Here is a 20,161-nt window from a genome sequence, read left to right as displayed (position 1 = left end):
TGCCGAGGGGAGAGGACGAGCGGGCGCTCTTTTCTATCTGTGTGTTTGAATTTCTCCGCGTGCTCCCATTGGTCGCCGCGCGAACGGAACTCCGCCTACTTTGCGCCGTGACGTCAGTGAGCGGTCGCCACATTGAAAAGTTGGCTACGTTCTCGGGGCGGCAGAGAAAACTCGCCCCAGCGCGCGGCTGGCGTTCAGCGGCTTCGGACGCGAGTGAGCGCGTTTGTGTGCCTGTGCCGACGGCCATTAGAAGACGAGTGTGTGAGTGCCGCTTGGAAGCTGGCTTGTGCAGCCGCCACGAGACGACGAAACGAATCCAGTCGACGACGGTTCACGCGCCCTGGCAGGAGTTGGATTTTGTGGGTGCCGCGTTCGGCGCGTTCGCTCCTACCACCACAGGTAGCCCCCCGTCCGCGCACGGTGCGGTGATCGACTCGAGAGAGCGGGCATGAGCGCAGCGATGGTTACCTCATTCTTCAGCGACTACGGCGCCAATGTTGTGTACGGAAAGGTATGCGCATCTCTTTTTAGCCCGCCACTCTTTTGCTGCGCCGTATTGTTTGCCACCTTTCTTTGCTTGCAGAACGCAAAGATATCTCTCTTATTTTTTAATATTTTTTTTTCTTTTAGGAGAAAAAGGTTTTTATTTCCAGCGGACGTCCGCTTTTGAATCTTCGCTGCCGCGTAGAAAGGCCGAGTGGTTAAACGAAGGCGCCAGACGGCATTCGTCACGCCTATTGACAGCGAGTAGCCATAACATCGTCGTAAACCTTCGAGAACACGAGTTCTCAACACTGCATTGTCTGCACGCGACCGTAACTCTAGGGAAGCGCCTGTTCCGAGAACTCGCGGCCCAAACCACCTGTTGCTCCCGCCGCTCACGCCACCTGTTGTCTCGGCGCGCTGCGTTCCTCTCGAATATTCTTGGCGTTCGAAAGCCGCCTCTACTCTTTCCTCGTGTTTGACCTCAAAACGAAGCTAGCTTTGGCGATGGGCTCTGCACTGCATAGCTTTCGCGCTCTTATGTGTCGGCGCCTCCTGAATCCCTCTGTCCGGCCCTGTGAAAGCTAGTTTGGATACAGTACATGCAGTTTAGTCTTGCGACCAGAATTCCACTTGACGATCAGTTAATCGCCACTTATTACCGGCTTGTATATGTTATACTTTGTGAGGTAGTTATTGTGTGGAAGCGAGAGAGGCTGGTCACCTTCCATTTCCTTATGAACCGCTCATCTTGTCTGCCATGCCTCTGGTCACTCGCAAGCGCGCCTAACTGACGCCGTCGACCATGGGTTGTTGCTAACTCGTGTATTTATTACTGTTCGCATTTAAAGGGGCAGTGCTGCTTTTCTTTCTTTTCTTTTTTTATTTTCACTTTTTGTCCTTTTTTTTATCTCTCTTACGTGGCTGTGACACGCGGATGCTCATATCTTTCGTTGTGCGCCGTTATTAATGAGCCAAATTGCAGAGGAAGCTTAGGCCTAGTGCTCTTGTTGAAAATCGAGAGATGGGCGGCAGGAGCCACTTTCGCGTTTGCGAAGCAGCCATCTTTGGCGCCGTTAGGGACCGCAACTAGCCGAGCCTCGTGTTTCGTTCCCAATTTCGTGAAGCATCTGGTGGAAAGCTCAACTTGCCAACCTTTGCACATTTATAACACTCAGAAACGCGTATGGGTGCGTGAAAACACCGCTTTATCTGAGACTTAGACTCCATGGCGCCATCCCTCTTTGGTGCCGCGGTTCGGGCGCGCAAATTTTAAAAGGCTTCTTTCACTTTATTCTCGCCTGTGATTGGATGTTCACTGCGCGTGGACCTTTGCTCCGTGCATAGAGAGTTTCCGAGCTGTTCTACGAGAACCGCTTTTGCTACAACAGCCAGCATGGCAATGGTGATGAGTAGGACGTTGCCTAAACTTCTGGCTTCAAACGGCTTTGTCACGTTGGAAATCGACCATCTTCAACAAAATATTCCGTTATAAATTAAACTATTCGGAATGTTTACGTGCCTGCGCAGAGACGTTGCTGTGTTTATCAACTTACGATTGCTTGGGAATTTAGAAAGATGAAGCGTGATTACATGGTGGCACGATACGAGTCCCGTTCGTCATTCGCATGCGCGATAGCAGTTCCCTCTGCAGGAAACTCGACGCGCCAAATGCGACGCCGCATTCATTCGTGGCCCTCGAAGCTGCCCACGCGCTCTGCGTCACAGAACGGTCGCCGCTCCAATCCTTTTTCCCGCAGCTGCAACCAGTCATTGAGGCCAGGTTGGAAGCAACGCAGAAAGAAAGGAAACTTTCCGCGACGGGCGCGCAGCCGCCTGTGACGTCGACTGCGGCACAGCTTGAGCGCGCAGACCTTCCGGGAAAAGAGCGCCTTTTTTATCGGGCCCCTGCCAGACCCAAAGACGAAAACTGTGGCACCGAACCTGTGGCCGCAGTGCAGAATGAGACGCCGAGTGCGGAGGAAACGGCCGTTAAGCATAAATTGGGGAACGCAACTAATTACTTTTGAAGGTTAGGTGAAACATTTATATGCACACGTTTTGTTGACGGAAGCGTGACGTAGTTCAACTCTTTCTTATCATTTTGTTTCCACGTGGATATATACGTTTCACCGAAGTTTCCGAGATTACGCAATCGGCGCCGTAAGTGTTTTTCCAACAGCGCGAGCAATTTCACACGTACACTTTCGTTAGCTGTTTTGTGACGTGCGGAACTCGCTACATCAGAAATCCATCAATTAAAGAAGCAAATGAAGACGCCCCTCACTGAGCGCCGTACACGAGGAATCGGCGCCAGACGATTGCCTGCGTGCGCACAGATTTGGCAGCATAAAATATAGTCGCCGATTTGCTTTGCTCTAACAGGAAACGTTCGTATATATGTGAAGAAGAAGAAAGGAAACATATATTAGCTTAAATCAGATTTTCATAATTACTTGGCGCGTATACTTGCGGAGTGACCGATATCTTACATGATTGATGTCGGAGCAGAGCAGGTTCTGCCTGTCGACTGGGAGAGTAGCGCTCCCTCTCTGCCGTGTTGAAACAAATCCCGTCGGGTGCGACCACAAGGTCTGCTCAAGCAACGAGGCCCAGCCGAGTCTCAACCCCCTCCCCTAATAACGTGATCTCCGATTTTGGTGCGCACTCCTGGGGCATTCAAGCGAACGTGAAAGTGTAGTTGGGTTTGTGATATTCTCCATCTGCGAAAAAATCGACTCAGTCATAGTCCCGGGTTTGTTATGTGCCTTGCGAGCGAAATGAAAGCTGCATCCGAGCGCTGTCTGCCTTTGCACCCATGTGGTGCATGTGAACGACGGCAGAACGTGGCCAGTTTTGGTTGAAAACCTGTCGAAGGTCTACAGCGCCCCCACAGACCGAGGCTTCACGAACACGTTTATGAACGTAAGCCGAGGAAGGCGCCGCCACGAGGCGAGGAAAAAGCCAACCGCCTGAACCCGGCCGTAGCTGCCTTCGCGTCAAGAACACGGGCGAGACTACTCCGAGCCGTTCACTGTTCCGGCGCACTAAGCCGGAGAATTGATGACGCTTCAGTGGGCGTAGTACCATTGGAAGGAACGGGTGTTACCACTGCAAAACCGCAATGAAGGCATGTGCCGCGCACCTCGATGAAAGTGCTGCCGAGGGGAACTGGTTTTCCCGCGTCTCGGAGCTCTATCGTGAAAGCTTGGCCTCACACCAGAGATCGCATATTGATGGCACCGCACGTGTTTTTCTTTTATTTATTTCCTCTCCTGTAGCTCGGCGTGTCTTTTCGTAAGCCGGCTTTGGAGCCGGTTTGAGCAGCGCTGCTGCGACCGTCTGGGATGTATACGTGATCTCGTCTCTCGAGAACCAAGCAGGCCCACGAATCACATTCGCCTCGCACTGCTTTGCTTTCTTTATTTGAAAAGCCTTCGCATCGGCACGAATGAACGTGCGGGATCGCTGAATTGCTCCTTGTCTTAAAATACGCTTCGGAGGCTCTCGCAGTTGGTGAAAGCGAGAACGCTTTCGGGTGCATTCCATGGTCCATTTCACGCGAGTCCTGCGCTGGCGGCCCTCACTGCTGCGACCCTCGTCTCACGAGTGTTGGCACTGCGCGCGAAGGCCCGTTGTTCAGTGAGGCGTTAAATATCGCGACTGTTTCATACACAGCGAATATTAAGAGGACTGGAGATACCTCTCGTCGCTCGAAAACACACACACACACATAGTGCGTCACATACTAAAGAGTTATTCGTCGTGTAAGTCGACGTGCAACTCTTATTTTTGGGACGCAAAATCTGGCGTAATTACTGCGTGAAAGGTGCGCTGCATATAATACGTGACGGGGTTTCGCGTTGCATATGATATGCAAGCACGAAGGTGCACGAATAACACGCCTCGCGTCACGTCCACAAGTTGTATTCCGCTACCTCAAGGGAATCAAGAACTGCAGCACTGCGAAACGGTTGAAGTGAAACTTCTATGCCCGCGCCGCTGCTTGCGTCGCTTAGGCCGTGTTGTCTGCTACGTGTGAAACGAAGCATACAAACAACACTACTCCCGCACATAGCTTGTGTGCATTGTGCGCGTTTTATCCGCGCGTGCGTCGCATTGGCATGCTTTTCAAAATTAACTATGAAGCGATGACGTAAAATAGTTACCCTGGATACGGAGTCAGTTGCCTGTGGAACTGTATTATGAAAGTGGCTTAGTCATATTCTTGTAATCTTCTGTGGCGAAAATTGACACTAATTTGATCTAGAGCAGTCTATTGTCACAAACGATGAAAAGCACCCGTGAAGTGCGTTTCGAACATCGCGAGTTGACATGAAAGTCAAGGGCGTAGAATGCCAGCCTAATACATGATGATCTTACACCTTCATCCTTAAAGCAAAGAAAAACGTTTTTTTCTTCTTATTTCTACAACAAACACGAAGAGGTGGTTACTTTCTGCACATACATACACACGCTGCTTTCAGCAAATAGCCTTGCTATTTAAGTGACACCTTGTTTTTTCTTGTTCGTAACACACTAGTCGGTAATGAGAACACACTTGAAAAGCGTCGGAGCTGTCTGAGGAATTAAAGAAAGAATGCCTTTTTTTTTTTTTTTTTCAGAACTTACGTAACCATGTTTTCACCTCTATACATACTGCGCTCATCCGTTTCGTAAGACCTGTTTTTGTAGCACCCGCCCAGTGTCTGTGCTGCGTTCTTTCGGTTCATACCAATTACCTGCTCTCGATTAGTTCTCCATTACCCCGACAAGAACTCGAGTATACGTGCATTGTGCGCGTGAATGTGTCATTGGGTTGGAGCGCAGAACAGACGAAGGACACGCGGGCGCCTCCCGGTCTCCTTCGTCTGTGCAGCCCGAAGGATGCCTCCACCAGCTCGTGTCGAATCGTCCGCGCTTCAAGGCCTCCGTTTGTGGCCACCGCAGCTCGAGAGTGTTCACCGAGTGTTTAATCCATGCGCTGTCAACATCGAAGCGTCGTGCGCGCCGTCTCGCTGCAGCGCTTCGCGTCGTCGTTTCGAGTTTTACCTGCCTCCGGTGAACGGTGTCATCGCGTGCCACTTATCCCCTACACTGCACACGTGGCGAGAATTGTGCCGTTCCTGCCGCGGTCCCGCCATGTATCAGTCGGCGTGCGTACAAAATTGAGTTTTCCACGGTGTTGCCGTGAGCGCCCTGCTGGCTTCTTGCAACGAGAACGGTCTCCGCCGTCGGTGACTTACGTGGCTTCGCGCTGTTTCGCCCAATCCCCATTTTAGGCCTCGTCACGAACGTGCGCCCCCGGACTGCAAGTGGGTCAGGATTGCCCCGCCGTGAGCCCGTTTCTGGACGGCTTCTTTCGACGCCTTACTTTTTGCTTCCCCTCGTACAAGTGCTGCTTATACAGCACGGTGGTTCTTTCTGTTTTGCCCCAGATGCGATGGTTGCTGGTAGTGAAAGCCCGTCTCTGCACACCGTGAGGAAAATCGTCTTGCGTTATTAGACTCTCGCTTAACGCTAAGCAGCATTGCCGAGCCGGCAGTGATGGTCGATTGAGCACCCGTTATTTCGGTCCCAACGGCAGCCTTGCGTCATTCGCGTTTTCATTCGCGTACTCACGAAATTCTCTCTTGTCTTTCCAGCTCGAGGTTCTGGAACACGGCCGCTAAATCGCTCTCGTGCGTCGCATTACTAAAGCCACAACTTAGATTGCCGCAGTGGTATACGTGTAATCTAACGGCCATTGCGTGGCGGGTTTGCGCGACACGTGTTGATTGTTCATGTACCTCGTGCCTTTTTTTACGCTTGGCGGTTAATCGGTGCGTGCACCATAAGTAACATAAACATTTTACGCATAACATTATTTACGCATGAAGCGCACCTCACCGACGGTGGTGGTTCTGTTAACATACAACGATGCAAATCATTTGGTATGAGTACTATACTTCCGTGACACTTTAGCTTCCCGCAGAGCGTTCTTCTGGCCCATCTTGTCGAAGAGATGCTTTTTCCTCTGGCCGAAGAGGCGAGTGCGTTCGAGCCCAGTAAGGGCTGTGTCTCCACACGGGGCTTTGAACGCATTTTCAAAAATAGCAATTTTTTTTTTCGTTCCTTCTGGTTATTTTAAATGGGTGTGCTATGCATTGGGGCAAATGTAAATGCGCGTCGGCTGATCATCTTGATACTGTGCGCATAAAGACTCGCAAAAGATTTCGATGATCTGCGCTCGAAACAAAGCGTACGCCATGGCGAGTTTTACATATAGCGTACGAAAAAAATAAGGGGGGGGGGGGGGGGGGGGCAGTGTCGATGGCACTGTACATGCGCAGAGCCCAGTGTTATTGTAATGCGTGCTTATTAGAATCGTCCCTATTCACTCCGATGCTGTCAGTATCGCTATCAGCGAGACGTGAAACGCGTAGACAATGAAGGGCTTTGCTCATTTTCACCCCGTCGATTGCCCGGTCATCGAGCTTTTAAGGAGGCATGGTTCGCGTGTAATCCGAACCCATAGTGACTATAGTAACGAGTCATGACACCCGCAGGCAGTGCCGGTCCCCAAGCCCGCAATACGAGGCGGCTGCGGACTTCAAACGTCGTTCGAGGCTGAAAAATGACACGTCATGTGCTAACTCGCGCACACGGCCGCTGTACGCGGGCTGAGTGGCCTCAGTCGCTGCTGTCTGATACCAGAAAACGTGCACAAGGTTCCTTGGTACCGCGAAAAACCCTAGAATTAAGCTAAATTTGTTTGGCGCAAAAGTGAACCAAGATGCTGTACAGTTGGACTGGGAAATTGATTGCACCGTACCGAAATTCGTTGCTGACGGTGGCGCCCTCTTTTCTCGCAGAACGGTGGCAACTTTGCGGCCTCGCGGCCGCAGCAGATGCTGGAGTCCCGCCGACACTCGTCGTCGGTTGCGAACGTGGCGGCCGGTCACGGGATGCACCACGTGGCGCCGCCGCCGCTACGCCGCTCCACGTCCTCGGTGACGTCGGTGGTGCTGAGGACGACGTCGCCGAAGCCGTCGTGCCCGCAGCAGGCCGGTGGCCGCATGGTGCCGAGCAGCGCCGTCAGCGGCAACATGGTCAGCGCGGTGGGAGCGCTGGTCGGAGCCGCCGCGGCGCGGGCGGGCGACCACCGGAAGCTGGACCGGAGCTACAGCGAGCCCGTGGACCGGAGGGCGTCGCTGGCCGGCCCGCCACCGACGTCCCCGACGACGCCCACCAGCCCACCGTCCGTGGCGGCGGCCGCGCAGAACTCGAGCCGCTACAAGACCGAGCTGTGCCGGCCGTTCGAGGAGAGCGGCACGTGCAAGTACGGCGACAAGTGCCAGTTCGCGCACGGTGGCCACGAGCTGCGCACGCTGGCCAGGCACCCCAAGTACAAGACCGAGCTGTGCCGCACCTTCCACACGACGGGCTTCTGCCCGTACGGCCCGCGCTGCCACTTCATCCACAACTCGGACGAGTCGCGCAAGAGCCTGATCAGCAACATCAACAACAACGGCCAGGCCCAGCGACCCAAGGCGCTGTCGGTGGGCAGCTTCGGCAGCCTCGGCTCGGCGGGTGACCTGTCTCCGCCCTCGAGCCCGCTCTACGACGACCCCTTCTTCACGCCCGCGAGCAACACGGCCTTCTCCTTCTCGCAAGACTTCGCCGCCCTCGTGGCGGCAAACAAGGGCCACCCGGGCTACGGCTTCGGCGGCTCGCAGCCGGCGCTCGCCGCCGCGCTGTCGCCCTTCTCGGCGCTGACGCTGCCCGAGAGTGCCTTCCAGTTCCCGGCGCTGGCCGCGCAGCACCGCGTCGTCGAGGGGCCCCCGTCGCCCGTCGACTCGCTCGGCTCCGAGCTGGACTCGATGAGCGTCAGCGCCTCCTCGCCGGCGCCGGCTTCGTGCGGCTCGCCGCTGACCAGGCTGCCCATCTTCAACAGGCTCGCCAACGCCCGCGACTCCGACTGAGGCACCGATGAGCTTGCGGTGCTCCTGGTATGGAAGCACCGCCCTTACCGAACCCCAGGTCCCTGCCACACCATTGACACGTGCTACGCGCTGCTGTAGTCAACGAGCTTGAACTGCATAATACGTCTGCCGACCCTAACAGAAGCTTGTACAGCACTGATGTGATCGGGGATTCAAAGCTCCCACATGCCACCATTGTTCATCGGTCACCTTTATAAGTCTAAGTTAATCCACACGAGCTAGCTTCCCTGAAGATTTTTCACAGCCTGCTACTCTTTTAGCTGTCTCGAGTATTTTCTGCAAGAAAGCATTATCATGATCACGTCGAGGAAGTACGTCTTCATCTATTTATTATTTGTGCTCATTCACATGTACCCTCAGGCGTCTTAGCAGTTCAGCTCAGTTTGTGTTCCCCAGCAGGTCTGAAGCGAAAGCATTTATTAGTCATCGACTCAGTTTGCAAGGATTCGCACACAGTTGTGTTTACTCAAAAGCAAGATGAAACAAATGTTCCAGTAGAACTTGCTGGTGGAACACTGGCTTTCTTCACGTTTGGGCATTTTGGCTTGGCAGCGCGGACCTGGGGCTGCCATTTCTGTGTTTACTTTGTTTTTTAATGTGTGTGTGTATGCTAATAATTTTATTATTACAAATATTTAATGGCACACTGCTCAAGTCCTGAGGACCAAGCTTCCTGAAATGCAAGAGTAGCGAGAAACTCAAGAGACCAACAGAAAAGGAGCAACAAAATGTCAATGGTGCTTCTTCTATAGTCCAATACACGTTTGCCATAATACCTAGCTATACATGTCTGTGCTCTCCACACTGTGAGCAAGATTGTTGTTCAGTGATGAGCCTTGTCAGCTAGTTTTGATACCATCCTGCTTGTGCAGGCATATTGCATCATGGTTTCTTGAGTTTCAGGTGCACTGTGTGGGCAGTGCCAGAATATTTTGTTACATTATACGAGTCTGCATATGCAGCCTGGTTTTAGTTTTCATAACTTTTATTATGAAAAGAAAACGCGTATGTTCTGGCTGAGCATCACCACTGTGCCTTCTTGTGTTTGGGTAAAGATAGGCTTACAAACTCTTTTATTTGTGTGCTACATTTTTCAGGTTTTACAAACTATCAAGTGTGCTCATGTTCTCTTTGCCTCTCTATTCTTTCCTGTATCTGTCGTATTTATTTGATTTAATTATAATATTATTATATTAATTATTATATTATTATTATTATTATTCATTGTACACTATGTCATCGGTACTGTCAAATCGTGGTGAGCGAAATATGTTTGCAGTCAGCAAGGATGTCTGGTTCTTGTTTGCTTTTTTTTTTCTTTGCACTGAAATCTGCAGCTTTTAAAACGTTCTATTGTCTCCCTTGGCTTCACTCAAACAAGTAAGCTTACATTGTATGTAAGGTTATGGATATTTCCACCAGACCTTGTACATAGGCACTAATGAAAAAAAAGGAAAGAAAGGACCAGTTGTGGGGTACCAGGCAAAGGGATATTTAGCTCTGTGAGCTTTCCTTTATTTATTATATTTTTTCCTTTGGTATAAAAGCCATGAGTACCTTTTCAATAATTGTGCATTGCTCTGTAGAGCAGCAGTAGTGGGGTCGCTGCCTTGATCTGCTCATGGTATCTGTGCTCTTGGTGATTGTCACCAACCACAGAGATATTAGTTTTTCTCGAGTGAAGTTTAGTTGGTGCCTGCATGTTTGCTCTTCATTTAAGCTGCTGTTGTCCCCTTGTTTATAATTCTTGCTGTACTTTTGTATTTAATGAGAAGTTAATTTATTTATTGACATGAGGCCTTTGCTGCCCGCTTTATTTTCATATTCAACCTAGGTTAGTGGCCTTGTTGCCCAGTCGTCCGAAGAGGTGAATCCGTTTTTTCTTATCACTCTGTTGAGCCTATGCTGACACATCACTTGGCAACTTCTGTTTCCAAAGCATATTCTGAGGGGAAAGAAAACCCTTTAATTTATGTTAGAGACTGCAAAGGCAGTGCATTTCTTTTTTGAAATTGTTTTTAGAGGCATGGCATGCAGCCTTGTATCATTTTTTAGCACTTAGAACAGCATATTGGTTTTCTTATTACGTGCATGTTTGCAAATAAGGATTCTCCCTTTAAACGGTTTGGCCATGAAGCTTCACTGCAATGTGTTCTTTGGCTTCACTTATGACTGATTTGTAGTTGAGCTTTATTGGCGCCAATGATGTGATGTTAACAATCAATTGCAGTGAGTGTTTCAACTGATCATTTGTGTGCGGGGGAATAGCAAGCAAAATGCAGTCTTCCACTGTCATCCATCTCTCTCCAAATCATCTCAACTCGTTATTTAAGACTCGCATCGTAGACTGTCAGAAAGGATACATTGTTCAAAGTAGTGACACACAAACCGATGAAGTACACACACTACAAGATCTCAGCTCTGGTAAGAAATGCTGGCGGTCGCCATGCTCTTAGCGCTTATAAGCCACGGTGGTGGAAAAAAAAAATACACGTGACTGCCGTGGTTTCTCTACTGCCTTAAGCGTTTTTGTTGAAAACAAGTTGGAGCAGTTATGTCTTAGGCTGTTGTTAGCGCCTCAGGTCAGATATTGTACTCTGGACTGACTATTTAAGGACTTCTAAAGACTCGCGCGACGGGTGAGAAGAATAAAGTAACTTATTTATATGCTGTCTTGTTGAAAACTGTTCAAATCGTTTGCCTGGTGCTGCCGAGCTGCATGCAATCCAGGGCGTCCCAGTCATGTCGCTTCAAAAGTGATAAGCAGCGCCACGGCTTCATTTCAATGTGATTCTATTCCGCGGTGCCTTCGGTGGTGCGTCGGCTCTCGAACGGTTCCTGCAACGGCCGAGCCCGTGCTCCGATCTTAAACGGCGTCGCTTTTTTGTCGCGACGCTTCACTAAGAACGGCTTCTATGACGTTACTCCAGCAAAACAAAGTAATTCAGGGACATGTCTTCGGGTCTTGAATTTTTCAAAGTTACGTTAATCGCGGCGTTGTAACAGGGGCTACGTTTGGAGCCTGTGGTGACAGCGCCGTTGCAGGAGCCACGTGCGTGGACGCTCGCGCTGGTCTTGCAGTGCCATTCCAAACGACTTGCAGCGGGGGATCTCAGGTTTCGTTAAGGAGAACACTCTGTCCAGAAACGAGACGCACTCGTTGTGATAGATGCACCCCAGCCTTTTGTCACGTCGCAGGCAGACCATGGTGGCGGGCGACGTAGGACGCGAGCCTTTGGTGTGCAGTGCGCGCATTGTCCGCTGAAAAGAAGTGCAGTCAGTGAGTTGTTTTCGCACCTGGAGTCGTCTTTGAAAAGTGTGATGTGTTTGTTTGTTGGCCGCCCTCGCACTGTCTGTCATGTATCTCCAAGACCGCATCGTGTTTTTTTTTTTTTTTTTTCTTTCCCAAAGTGCCTTCCACGCGTCTTTTTTCTGACTTCCAACGGACCAGACTGGAGGTGCACAGCAGAGCAGGCCGCGTACGCCATTTTGTGTCTCTTCTCTCAACCTATATGCCGCGCCGCCGAGTATTAGCACTCGATGTACGAGGACCAATTGCGCGCCACGAGCTGCGCGCACTGTCTTGTCTCGTGTAGACTCTGCCAGCATTCCTGTCGATGTGTGCCTTCGCCCACTGCGACGCGGCGGTCGCCTGCTCGCTCTGTACTGTTCCATACGGCACACGCGAGAATTGCCGGTTTCCAAGTGGCCTTAACATAAGCATTTGCAGTTCCAAGTACGAATAATATAGTGCATATATATATACATAGATATATATTTTTTGTACAATAGCGATACGAGAACGGAAATTCTATATTGTTCGCCTCCGCGCCCTTCTCTTTTTTCTTCTGTTATATGTGCACGTTTGCTGTTTGTCTTCGAACAGTACGAATAATATTGACAAAAAAAAATGCGACCAACTTCAACAACAAAAAAAAGAAATCAAGACTTTGTATTCTGAAGAGATTTGTCTTTTATGTGTGTGTGTGCTTGTGTCAAGAGACCTTAATGGATTTTGAGAGAAACAAATACAAGATGTTTAAGTTATTAAACCGTTGTGTGTTGTGTGATATTTCTTTCGCGCGCACGTCGCTGACATACACAAGAATAGGCAGTTTTAGCTGAGCGTCACTCCGCTCGTATTTCACGCGCTGCAGAGAAGATCTTGTTCATTTCGCACTGAAGCATTTGTGCCAGCGGCTAACGATCGACGCGTGCTCGCAGATAAACCAAGCGGACGCAGCGTCGCGCGCTGCCCGGCAGCGTTGTGCCTATCACTGCCGGCGTTGTGCGCATGCGCACTAGCGTTCCCATTTCAGCGGAGTACTAGTGAAAGCTCAGCTAAAGCTGTCTTAACATCGAGCCAGTGCCTCTCGACATAAGACGCAGGGCAAGCTTGCCGCGTCCATGTCACCAACGGCGCTCGCGTCAAAAAACAGGGCACACCACAAACAAACGAGGGGCCGATGCTCAACCGCTGCAGACCAAGTCTTTCGACGGCAGCGAAACCGTGACATCGGAAGGCAGACTGGAAGGCTCTGCGTTAGGTAAGGCGTGCCGTAGTCTTCAAATTGCTGCTTAAACGGTGGGCATTAATGAACGCCGATGCAGAAACGAGTGCAATTCCCCGATGCGTGTGTCACGCCCGCAGCTCCTTGGGGCTTCCTGTCGGCCGCGATGCTTTGCGGACGTCGGGTGTCGCCTCGGCTGCGTTGAGGCTTCGTCGGTCAGGGGCCGGCGGCAGCCAGCAAGCGTATGCGCGCAGCTGTTGGCTGTGATGATGACTCACAGCCGCGGAGGAAGGCCGCGCCTGAGACGGCACGGGCTGGCTCTAAGAGAAGGGACAGGTGATTTGCATACCTGCCAAGATTTACGATTTTATCCAAAAACGGCAGAGTTTTTAGAGAGTGCTTGTGATTGCAATGACACAGAAAAGTTTTTTTTTTTTTTTTTCGTTTTTCTGCGCCCAATTTAAGACAGCTGCATTCTGAGAAAATAGAAATAGTTTCCGGCTGATCTTTCCGAGCCTGATTTTTCGATTCTAGCCGCACTGCACGAATGAAAAGTACAACGGCCGCCGTTGCTCGCTGAATGTTTTATCAGTAAACCTAATGCATATTTCCGCTTGCATGTGTCGCAGATTGTTCTGGTTACTGCGGCTGAGCAGTTCGAGCGCCTCTTCACGAGCGTCACTATATGATAGCAAAGTCCTTAATTTTTAACGGCCAACATCTTTAGTAATCTCTTTTTTTTTTTTTGTATTTCCCAACAAAATGTGGTATCTTTTGGCCGAAGCTGTATATAGTATTATAATATATTTACATTGAGGTTGTAAGGTTGAAATGAAAATAGCTTGCAGTGCGTGGCAGGGGAGGTGCTCCTCGCGCATCGCCGGTCACGTTTCTAACCGGCTGTCGGTATTGTCTCGCCGTTTTGTAACATTCGTGTCGGCGGCTGGCCTTCTAACCAACGTTGCTGCGTAGTGCACGCGCTGTATCCGGCGATTAATTTCCCGGGCCCCCAGTGCTGCACATGCCCACATTAAGCCAACCGAGATTGGACGCAGATCTGAAATGTCTTCAACAGACCGGCTGCTGCTTCGCTGTCGACGCAGTCATTACACATGCAGCTCTTTGGCCGCGTGTCAACGGGACGAGTTGGGCACCCCGCGCTCACAATGCGGCATCCATAACTGTCTCGCTGCGCCTGTAACACCTGCAGCGGCTGCTTCTCCAAAATAAAAAACGCTGCTCGCGTGCCCGCCCGTGTGGTGAGCACATTATACGGTTAGCAACACGTTCGGACCGAAGGCGTCGAGCAACTCGTAATCGCACATTATTTTTGACGAGCACTCGCAACGGGTGAAAACTTGAGTGGTCTCCTGAGCCGTTAAATAAATATACGTTGAACAATGAGAAACGGTTACGCGAAGAGCAGAAAAGCAATAAAACATACGCAAAGTATGCTGGAAATAAATCCCAGGATAACATTTTCTGTCCATAGTGCGCACTACTAAAGTCGCGAGACAAGAAAAAGGCCAGAAACACGCTGCAACTGTTTCAGGATCACTGCGCAGTTGTGTCGCCGAGAAAAGAATGCATCGCGGCAGTCGAGGAATATCAACAAATGAAAGATAAAACTTAAGTCGTGGCAGATCACGCTCCTAGAAAACGGACGTATCGCCCGTATACAGCATTTGAGAATATAGCTCCTTTCGCGCTTTGTTTTCACTTGTGTGAAGGAGTGTAGTGGATGATTCAGTGATCGCGGCGGAAACACGACAGCCGGCGGAGGAACTTTCCTAGCGAAGAGATGAAATAGATGCGGCCGAGTGAGTCGCATTCAAGGCGCCTGCCTCGGCCGATCAAGCAGAGACTTCGATGATGCAGCCATTCATTCCTGCCAAGCGCCGGCTGCGCTTTTGTATGCACCGACCACAGCAAATGTGAATTTTTCATTTGAATTTTCCTTGAAATCTTTCCAAGTTTCAAGTGGAAGCAGACACTAAAAGCTTGTGGTGCCCGACAGAGGTCTCTGACCCCGCATACAGGTGCAAGCGCATACAAAGCAGATCACGGATGTAGTTACGCATCAAATGTGACTATAAAACATTCTGCTCATACGAAACAAATCAACGTGAGCACCATGCAGCGTCCGTATGATATAAAACCAACACAAAGAAAGACCGCGAAAGCCACACTGTAACAAGCAATGAATAATGACCAACCTAATGAACGAACCTCCGAGCAAAACAATCATTCGTCTTACCAAAATGTTTTGTGTGTTGATCACGCGATATCGTTTACTACGATGGGAGTCGGCCTACGTTTAACTATTATAACGTGGATAGTTGTTAAGCGCTAATTCCTTTCTCTGTCTCCTAAACACGGCGGGGCTATAATGTAAATCAACCTTGCCTTTAATTTCATTTACTATTTCAACATTTTTGTATGCACAAGTTTGCGCGCCATAATTTGTTCTTACGAGAGGTGTGTAGGCTTTTGGTTCTCGTAACCAATAGGGGCCCTATCGTTTGCAATGTAGTGAGACGCGGTATTTATCTTTTTGCCGCGTTAAATGTATAATATAAAATAAAACACTTGATCGGCTCGTATCATGTACTACTTAGAAAACAGTGGAGCTGTTCCCCGGGTCATCATACTACCGCAATATTTTCAGCGTCTGTTTTCAGGCGCGTGATTTCCAAAAGTTACCAATAATGGTTTTAAAGGTTGCGGGCCAGATATCGGTATTTATTCTAAACTCTATTTTCGTTAATTTCGCGGCAAAAGGTCGATTGGGATGAGAGAGAAAATGAAGGCCGCAGTTTATAGATTTCGGTGGTGGTGATCGATGAGGATGTTGAAGCAGGCGGGGTTGGCATATATACATAGCCGGCAATTGTTCCGCCTGATCCTTCTTTGAGTTGAGATCAGGGACGTGTCACCAGGTGTCGATGAGCCCCGTGTCTCGCAGGAAGGCAGTCGTTGCGCTCTCTTCCCGATTGCCGCAGGCCCTCCGGGGAAAACGTTTTCAAAGGTCCTGTGCGTAAGACCGCTCTTTTGCAGGCTGTCGACCATCGCTTTTCTGTGTCAGACTGCGGGCATAGCCAAATGAAAAGCTCGATGTCGCCAATGTCACCACAGAAGGCACAGAGTGGGGAAGCGCAAAACCCAGTCTTGAATAACCAAGCTGGGGTGTACGCGGAGTCGGTTCTGATGCGGTACAACAGCGTCGCTTCTTCGCGAGTAAATCCATGAGCCACACAGGCTTCATGTGGAGTCTTGTGGATCACCCTAAAGTGAAAGCGGATTGCATCCTTAGGGTTCTGAAAAGTTTTGGGGGCTTTCAGGACACATGTCAGCGCTAGGCGTGCAAGGGCTTCAGCTTTCTCGTTTCCATCAATTCCTACGTGTGATGGTATCCACTGGAATCTTATATTAAATCCTTTGCTTGTTAGATCGTTAATCAGTGCCAGAGATTGCCTTGTAAATTTCTCAAGAGGTAGGCCACGATGTAATCTCTGTAACGCTGACCTGGAGTCCGTCAGCACCACGACATCTCGTGCAGAAAAGGCCCGTAGTTTCCGCAAAGCCGCGGTAATTGCGGCGCTTTCTACTGTTGTAGAGGAAACTACGCGATCCAGGCCGCCAGACCATGACACGTCAAGGGAGGGTATGCAGAATGCCGCTGCACAGCCATCTGTTTGTGCGCACACCGACCCGTCTGTGTACACTTGTAGGTGGCTTTGAAACGCTGTGCTCAAGTGTTCCAGCACAATAAACTTTGCTTCTGCAGTTGTAAGGGTGCGTTTCGCCGGTAGGTGAGGTACACTGAAGCTGCAGGTAACGTCGAAAAAGACCATGGCGGGTCAAGGCGACTCCGTTTAGGCCATTCCAATCCTAAAAATCGGAAGGTGTTCAGCGCCGCATGGACATGAGAGCGAGTTGTTGCTCTTAGACGCCGGAGAAGCGCCGTGCCTGCGCGGGACTCGCCCAACCTTGCGTCAGCAAGGCCTGAGATGCCAAGAGGCGGAGTGGTAGAGACTTTGCTTCATTAGTAACTTTCTTGTTTGAAGCCGCCTGTGGAACTCCCAACGCCAAGCGAAGTCCCTTTCTGTGCACTGCCTCCAAGCACTCGAATTGACTAGATGATATGATGTGCGTTGCGGAAACAATCCTATGTCCATGCTTAAACTGAAGGCTGCACTGATAACAAGCCGTCTTCTCTATCATAGATTTCGCTCAAGAAATACACACCAACTCTGCTAGAAAGCCTTGCTACTTTTCTGTGTAGGGGCACGACGCCGCCGCGAGGAGGCGTCTGACGTGCATCCCGCCTATTCTCACTTTGATAAGCGCCGCAGTCTTTCAGCTGCACCGTCTGAGCATCCACGTGGTGGTCGGCTGGCTCTTCCTTCATCTGCGTTCGCGCAGCTTTTCGATCGCCGCGCACAGGACGCAATACTACGCCATAGGTTACAGTCGATCGTCTCGTGCACGCGGAAAAGCGATTCGTCACGGCACATGAAAGACGAGCAATTTGCACGTGACGTCATGGATGCAGCTTTTCACCGCGCTAGTGCCCAAACATGGCCACGCGTACATCGTTTCGCTTTTCAGGCGGTGACCTTTTTCTTTTACGAGATTGTCACCGTTGTCGATTTGTCGCTCGGTGCAAAACGCGCCTGCCGTGTCGTCGTCCTGTCACGTTTCTCATTCACCCAGCTTCTCGATGTGCTATAGTACGTAGACCAGAAGATGACGGCCGAGATGACGTCAACGCAAAGCATCTATTAGCGGCTTACATAGAATGCCCCGTATGTCACGGCATCGCGTTCCGCGGTGGTTGCCCGCCCACTGTACATACCGAAGCGACGCAGCTGCTGTGTCAGCGGTTGTACTTGTGACACGGAGCGACACTATACCGAACCACAAGGGGTCTCGATACAGCGCGTTGGCCTGAGCGCTGCTTACACAACTCAGTCCAGCAAGCCCGAGGGGCCCACTCGCAGTGATGAGAAGTTGGATAATGCGATTTGCGCTAGCAGAAGACGCCTTGGAACCTGAATGAGCGAACCTCTATAAACATAATGTTACGAGACACTGCGGCGGAACCAGCTTGAAACTCGGCGTGGCCGCTCACGATTGGACGAGGAGCATGTGTGTTCTCTTTGGGCATTTTCCGAGTGTCCGTTAACTTTCTCTGCCTTTGATACCCGGTAAGTTGCATTTTACTTTCACATCACGCGCAGCCAGGTTAGTCACTCCAGTTGACATTCTTCCGTGTCGCGATATCCCAGTGTAAAAGCGACGTGGTTGAAGAGAGCCTCCTTTGTCACCAAGGGCTATGCGGCCGCTGCCGAGCACCGGATCGCCGAACTTTGCACACTGTTCTTGGCTCTCGCAAAATGGTGCCACTTATACAGGACACCTTTGTGCCAGTAAGTTCCCGAGGAACACCGCTCATGAACCTGGAGGTCTTCGCACTGGCGTACCTTGTGTGCTCGTTCCCGAGCGGCTTGTTTTCGATAAGCGGTTGTCGTGCCTCGGAACGAGAGAGGACGCGATATGCTTGAGAGCCCCGCAGGCTCTGATTTCCACGAGAGCGCCTGCTCCACCGTGCACGAGTCCTTGATACCTCGAAAGTGCGACCTTTCGAGAAATGCCCCGGGAAAACGGCCGCTCCGCAAAACGCATCGTGAACGAAGCGCAGGCAACGATATCGAACTTCGGCAGCATGTTTATGGTGAACCCTTTAGATCTGGGAAAAAAGGTGACGTTAGTGTATACGAAAAGGTGGTCGGTCTTCAGTGGAATTAGTCTGACCAATTGAAGCAGCACTGAGAAAGCTGTATCAATTAAAATGATTTCGAAATACTCGCCACGGGTTATGGCCGATGTTCGGGCATCACGCCAGTTTTAAACTCTCGCATTTTCACTCATTCCGCTCAGTGCAACATTTGCTTTTTTCCGGCAGCCGTCCACAAGCGCACACGGAGCCACTCAAAAAGCAAATGTCCAATGAAATGTTCAGTTTTGGGAAAACGGCAGCAGGCTTTAGATCTCGGAATACTTGTGTCACTGCCTGGTGATGGCGCAGCACGGCTTTCACCGACATCCAATGCAGCAAACGGTGGTGCCCCCCCCCCCCCTTTTTTTCCCCCCTTTTCTTTCTTGTCCTCGGCTTCCGTTAAAACACCGTTTCAGAAATGCTATAGAAATTTGTGCTAAAGGTAGCCCAGGTCGAACTCTGCAGCAGAGTGGACTAGACTGAAGAAACCGCAGCAGTCTCATCGAGGGCGCTCTGCCGGAACGTGTTTCCACACGCGCTGTGCATATGGCCACGCGCGATTCCGGCAGGGGAGCTCGTTAGTGAAAAGCGCAGAGGTTTGCCGGCGTAGAAGTGTTCGCCTACTCTGCAATGGAGAGAAAGGCGCCATAAAAAGGAGGGCAGAAAAAGAAATGAGAAAACAAGGAGGCACGCAACTTGATACCTTGATTTCGCTTTTGGCATCTTCAGTGGTGAACAGAGTCCGTCTTGTCATCTTTATTTCACTGCTGGCTGTTTATTTGGCCTGCATCAGAGTCCGCATCAGGGCTAATAGTGTTTTAGCAAGGCAACCCTTCGAGCGGCCCTCCTTGCTCACTCGTGGCATGTCGCATTAAGCTTGGAACAAGAAAAGCACTTAATTAAAAGAAAGAAAAACATGAGCAAAATATGCTGGTTGATATGAAAGTAAAGTATAAGTGCTTCTCAACTTTCATAACTTGTCAAGTGTTAAGAGGCGTGTGTATGGAGTATATGCAATTCTGAAGATATGTGTATATAATGTTGTTTAAGATGTGACTCACGTAGAAAGAAGGAATTCCCTGAAAGCAAGTTGCGATGTTGTGGGTGCCGTTTTTCGCGTTATCAGAATCAACCCCGCCGCCACTGAAATTGTGCAGCGCTCAATATAGCGGTGCGGATAATTAAACGTGGCGACCTTTGCGACATTTCGCATAAATAAATTTCGGTTCCCATGAAAGAAATGTAACGCGACAACACGCGCTGTCGAGGACGCATAAGTACTCGCTGCGTCGTGGCCACGACGCCAGCGGATCAGCCGAGTGCCATGCATCGCAGCAGCTGCCACGGGTGCGAAGAGATCCGTCACATCGCAGTGCATGGCGCGAGGAGCGTGCTTCCAC

The 20,161-nt window shown here is 50.4% G+C and overlaps 1 protein-coding gene across 2 annotated transcripts in view; it reads left to right on the top strand.

The window, feature by feature from the left end:
- LOC119464413 (mRNA decay activator protein ZFP36L1) overlaps positions 1 to 12,520 on the top strand; it is a 44,804-nt gene extending 32,284 nt beyond the window's left edge. The window contains exons 1-2 of one of the 2 annotated variants that reach the window (XM_037725367.2): positions 157 to 511; positions 7,338 to 12,520. In XM_037725367.2, the coding sequence (XP_037581295.1) occupies positions 449 to 511; positions 7,338 to 8,447 (1,173 nt within the window). In that variant the 5' untranslated portion in view covers positions 157 to 448 and the 3' untranslated portion in view covers positions 8,448 to 12,520. Of the gene's footprint in view, positions 1 to 156; positions 512 to 7,337 lie in introns of those variants that run through there. The other variant, XM_037725368.2, reaches the window with a different exon arrangement.
- The last annotated feature ends 7,641 nt before the right edge of the window (positions 12,521 to 20,161 follow it).

This window comes from Dermacentor silvarum, chromosome 9 (assembly GCF_013339745.2).
Source record: "Dermacentor silvarum isolate Dsil-2018 chromosome 9, BIME_Dsil_1.4, whole genome shotgun sequence".
In the NCBI taxonomy this organism is placed as follows: Eukaryota; Metazoa; Arthropoda; class Arachnida; order Ixodida; family Ixodidae; genus Dermacentor; species Dermacentor silvarum.
Note: the sequence above shows the minus strand (reverse complement) of the source record. Positions and strands in the feature narration are given on the sequence as shown.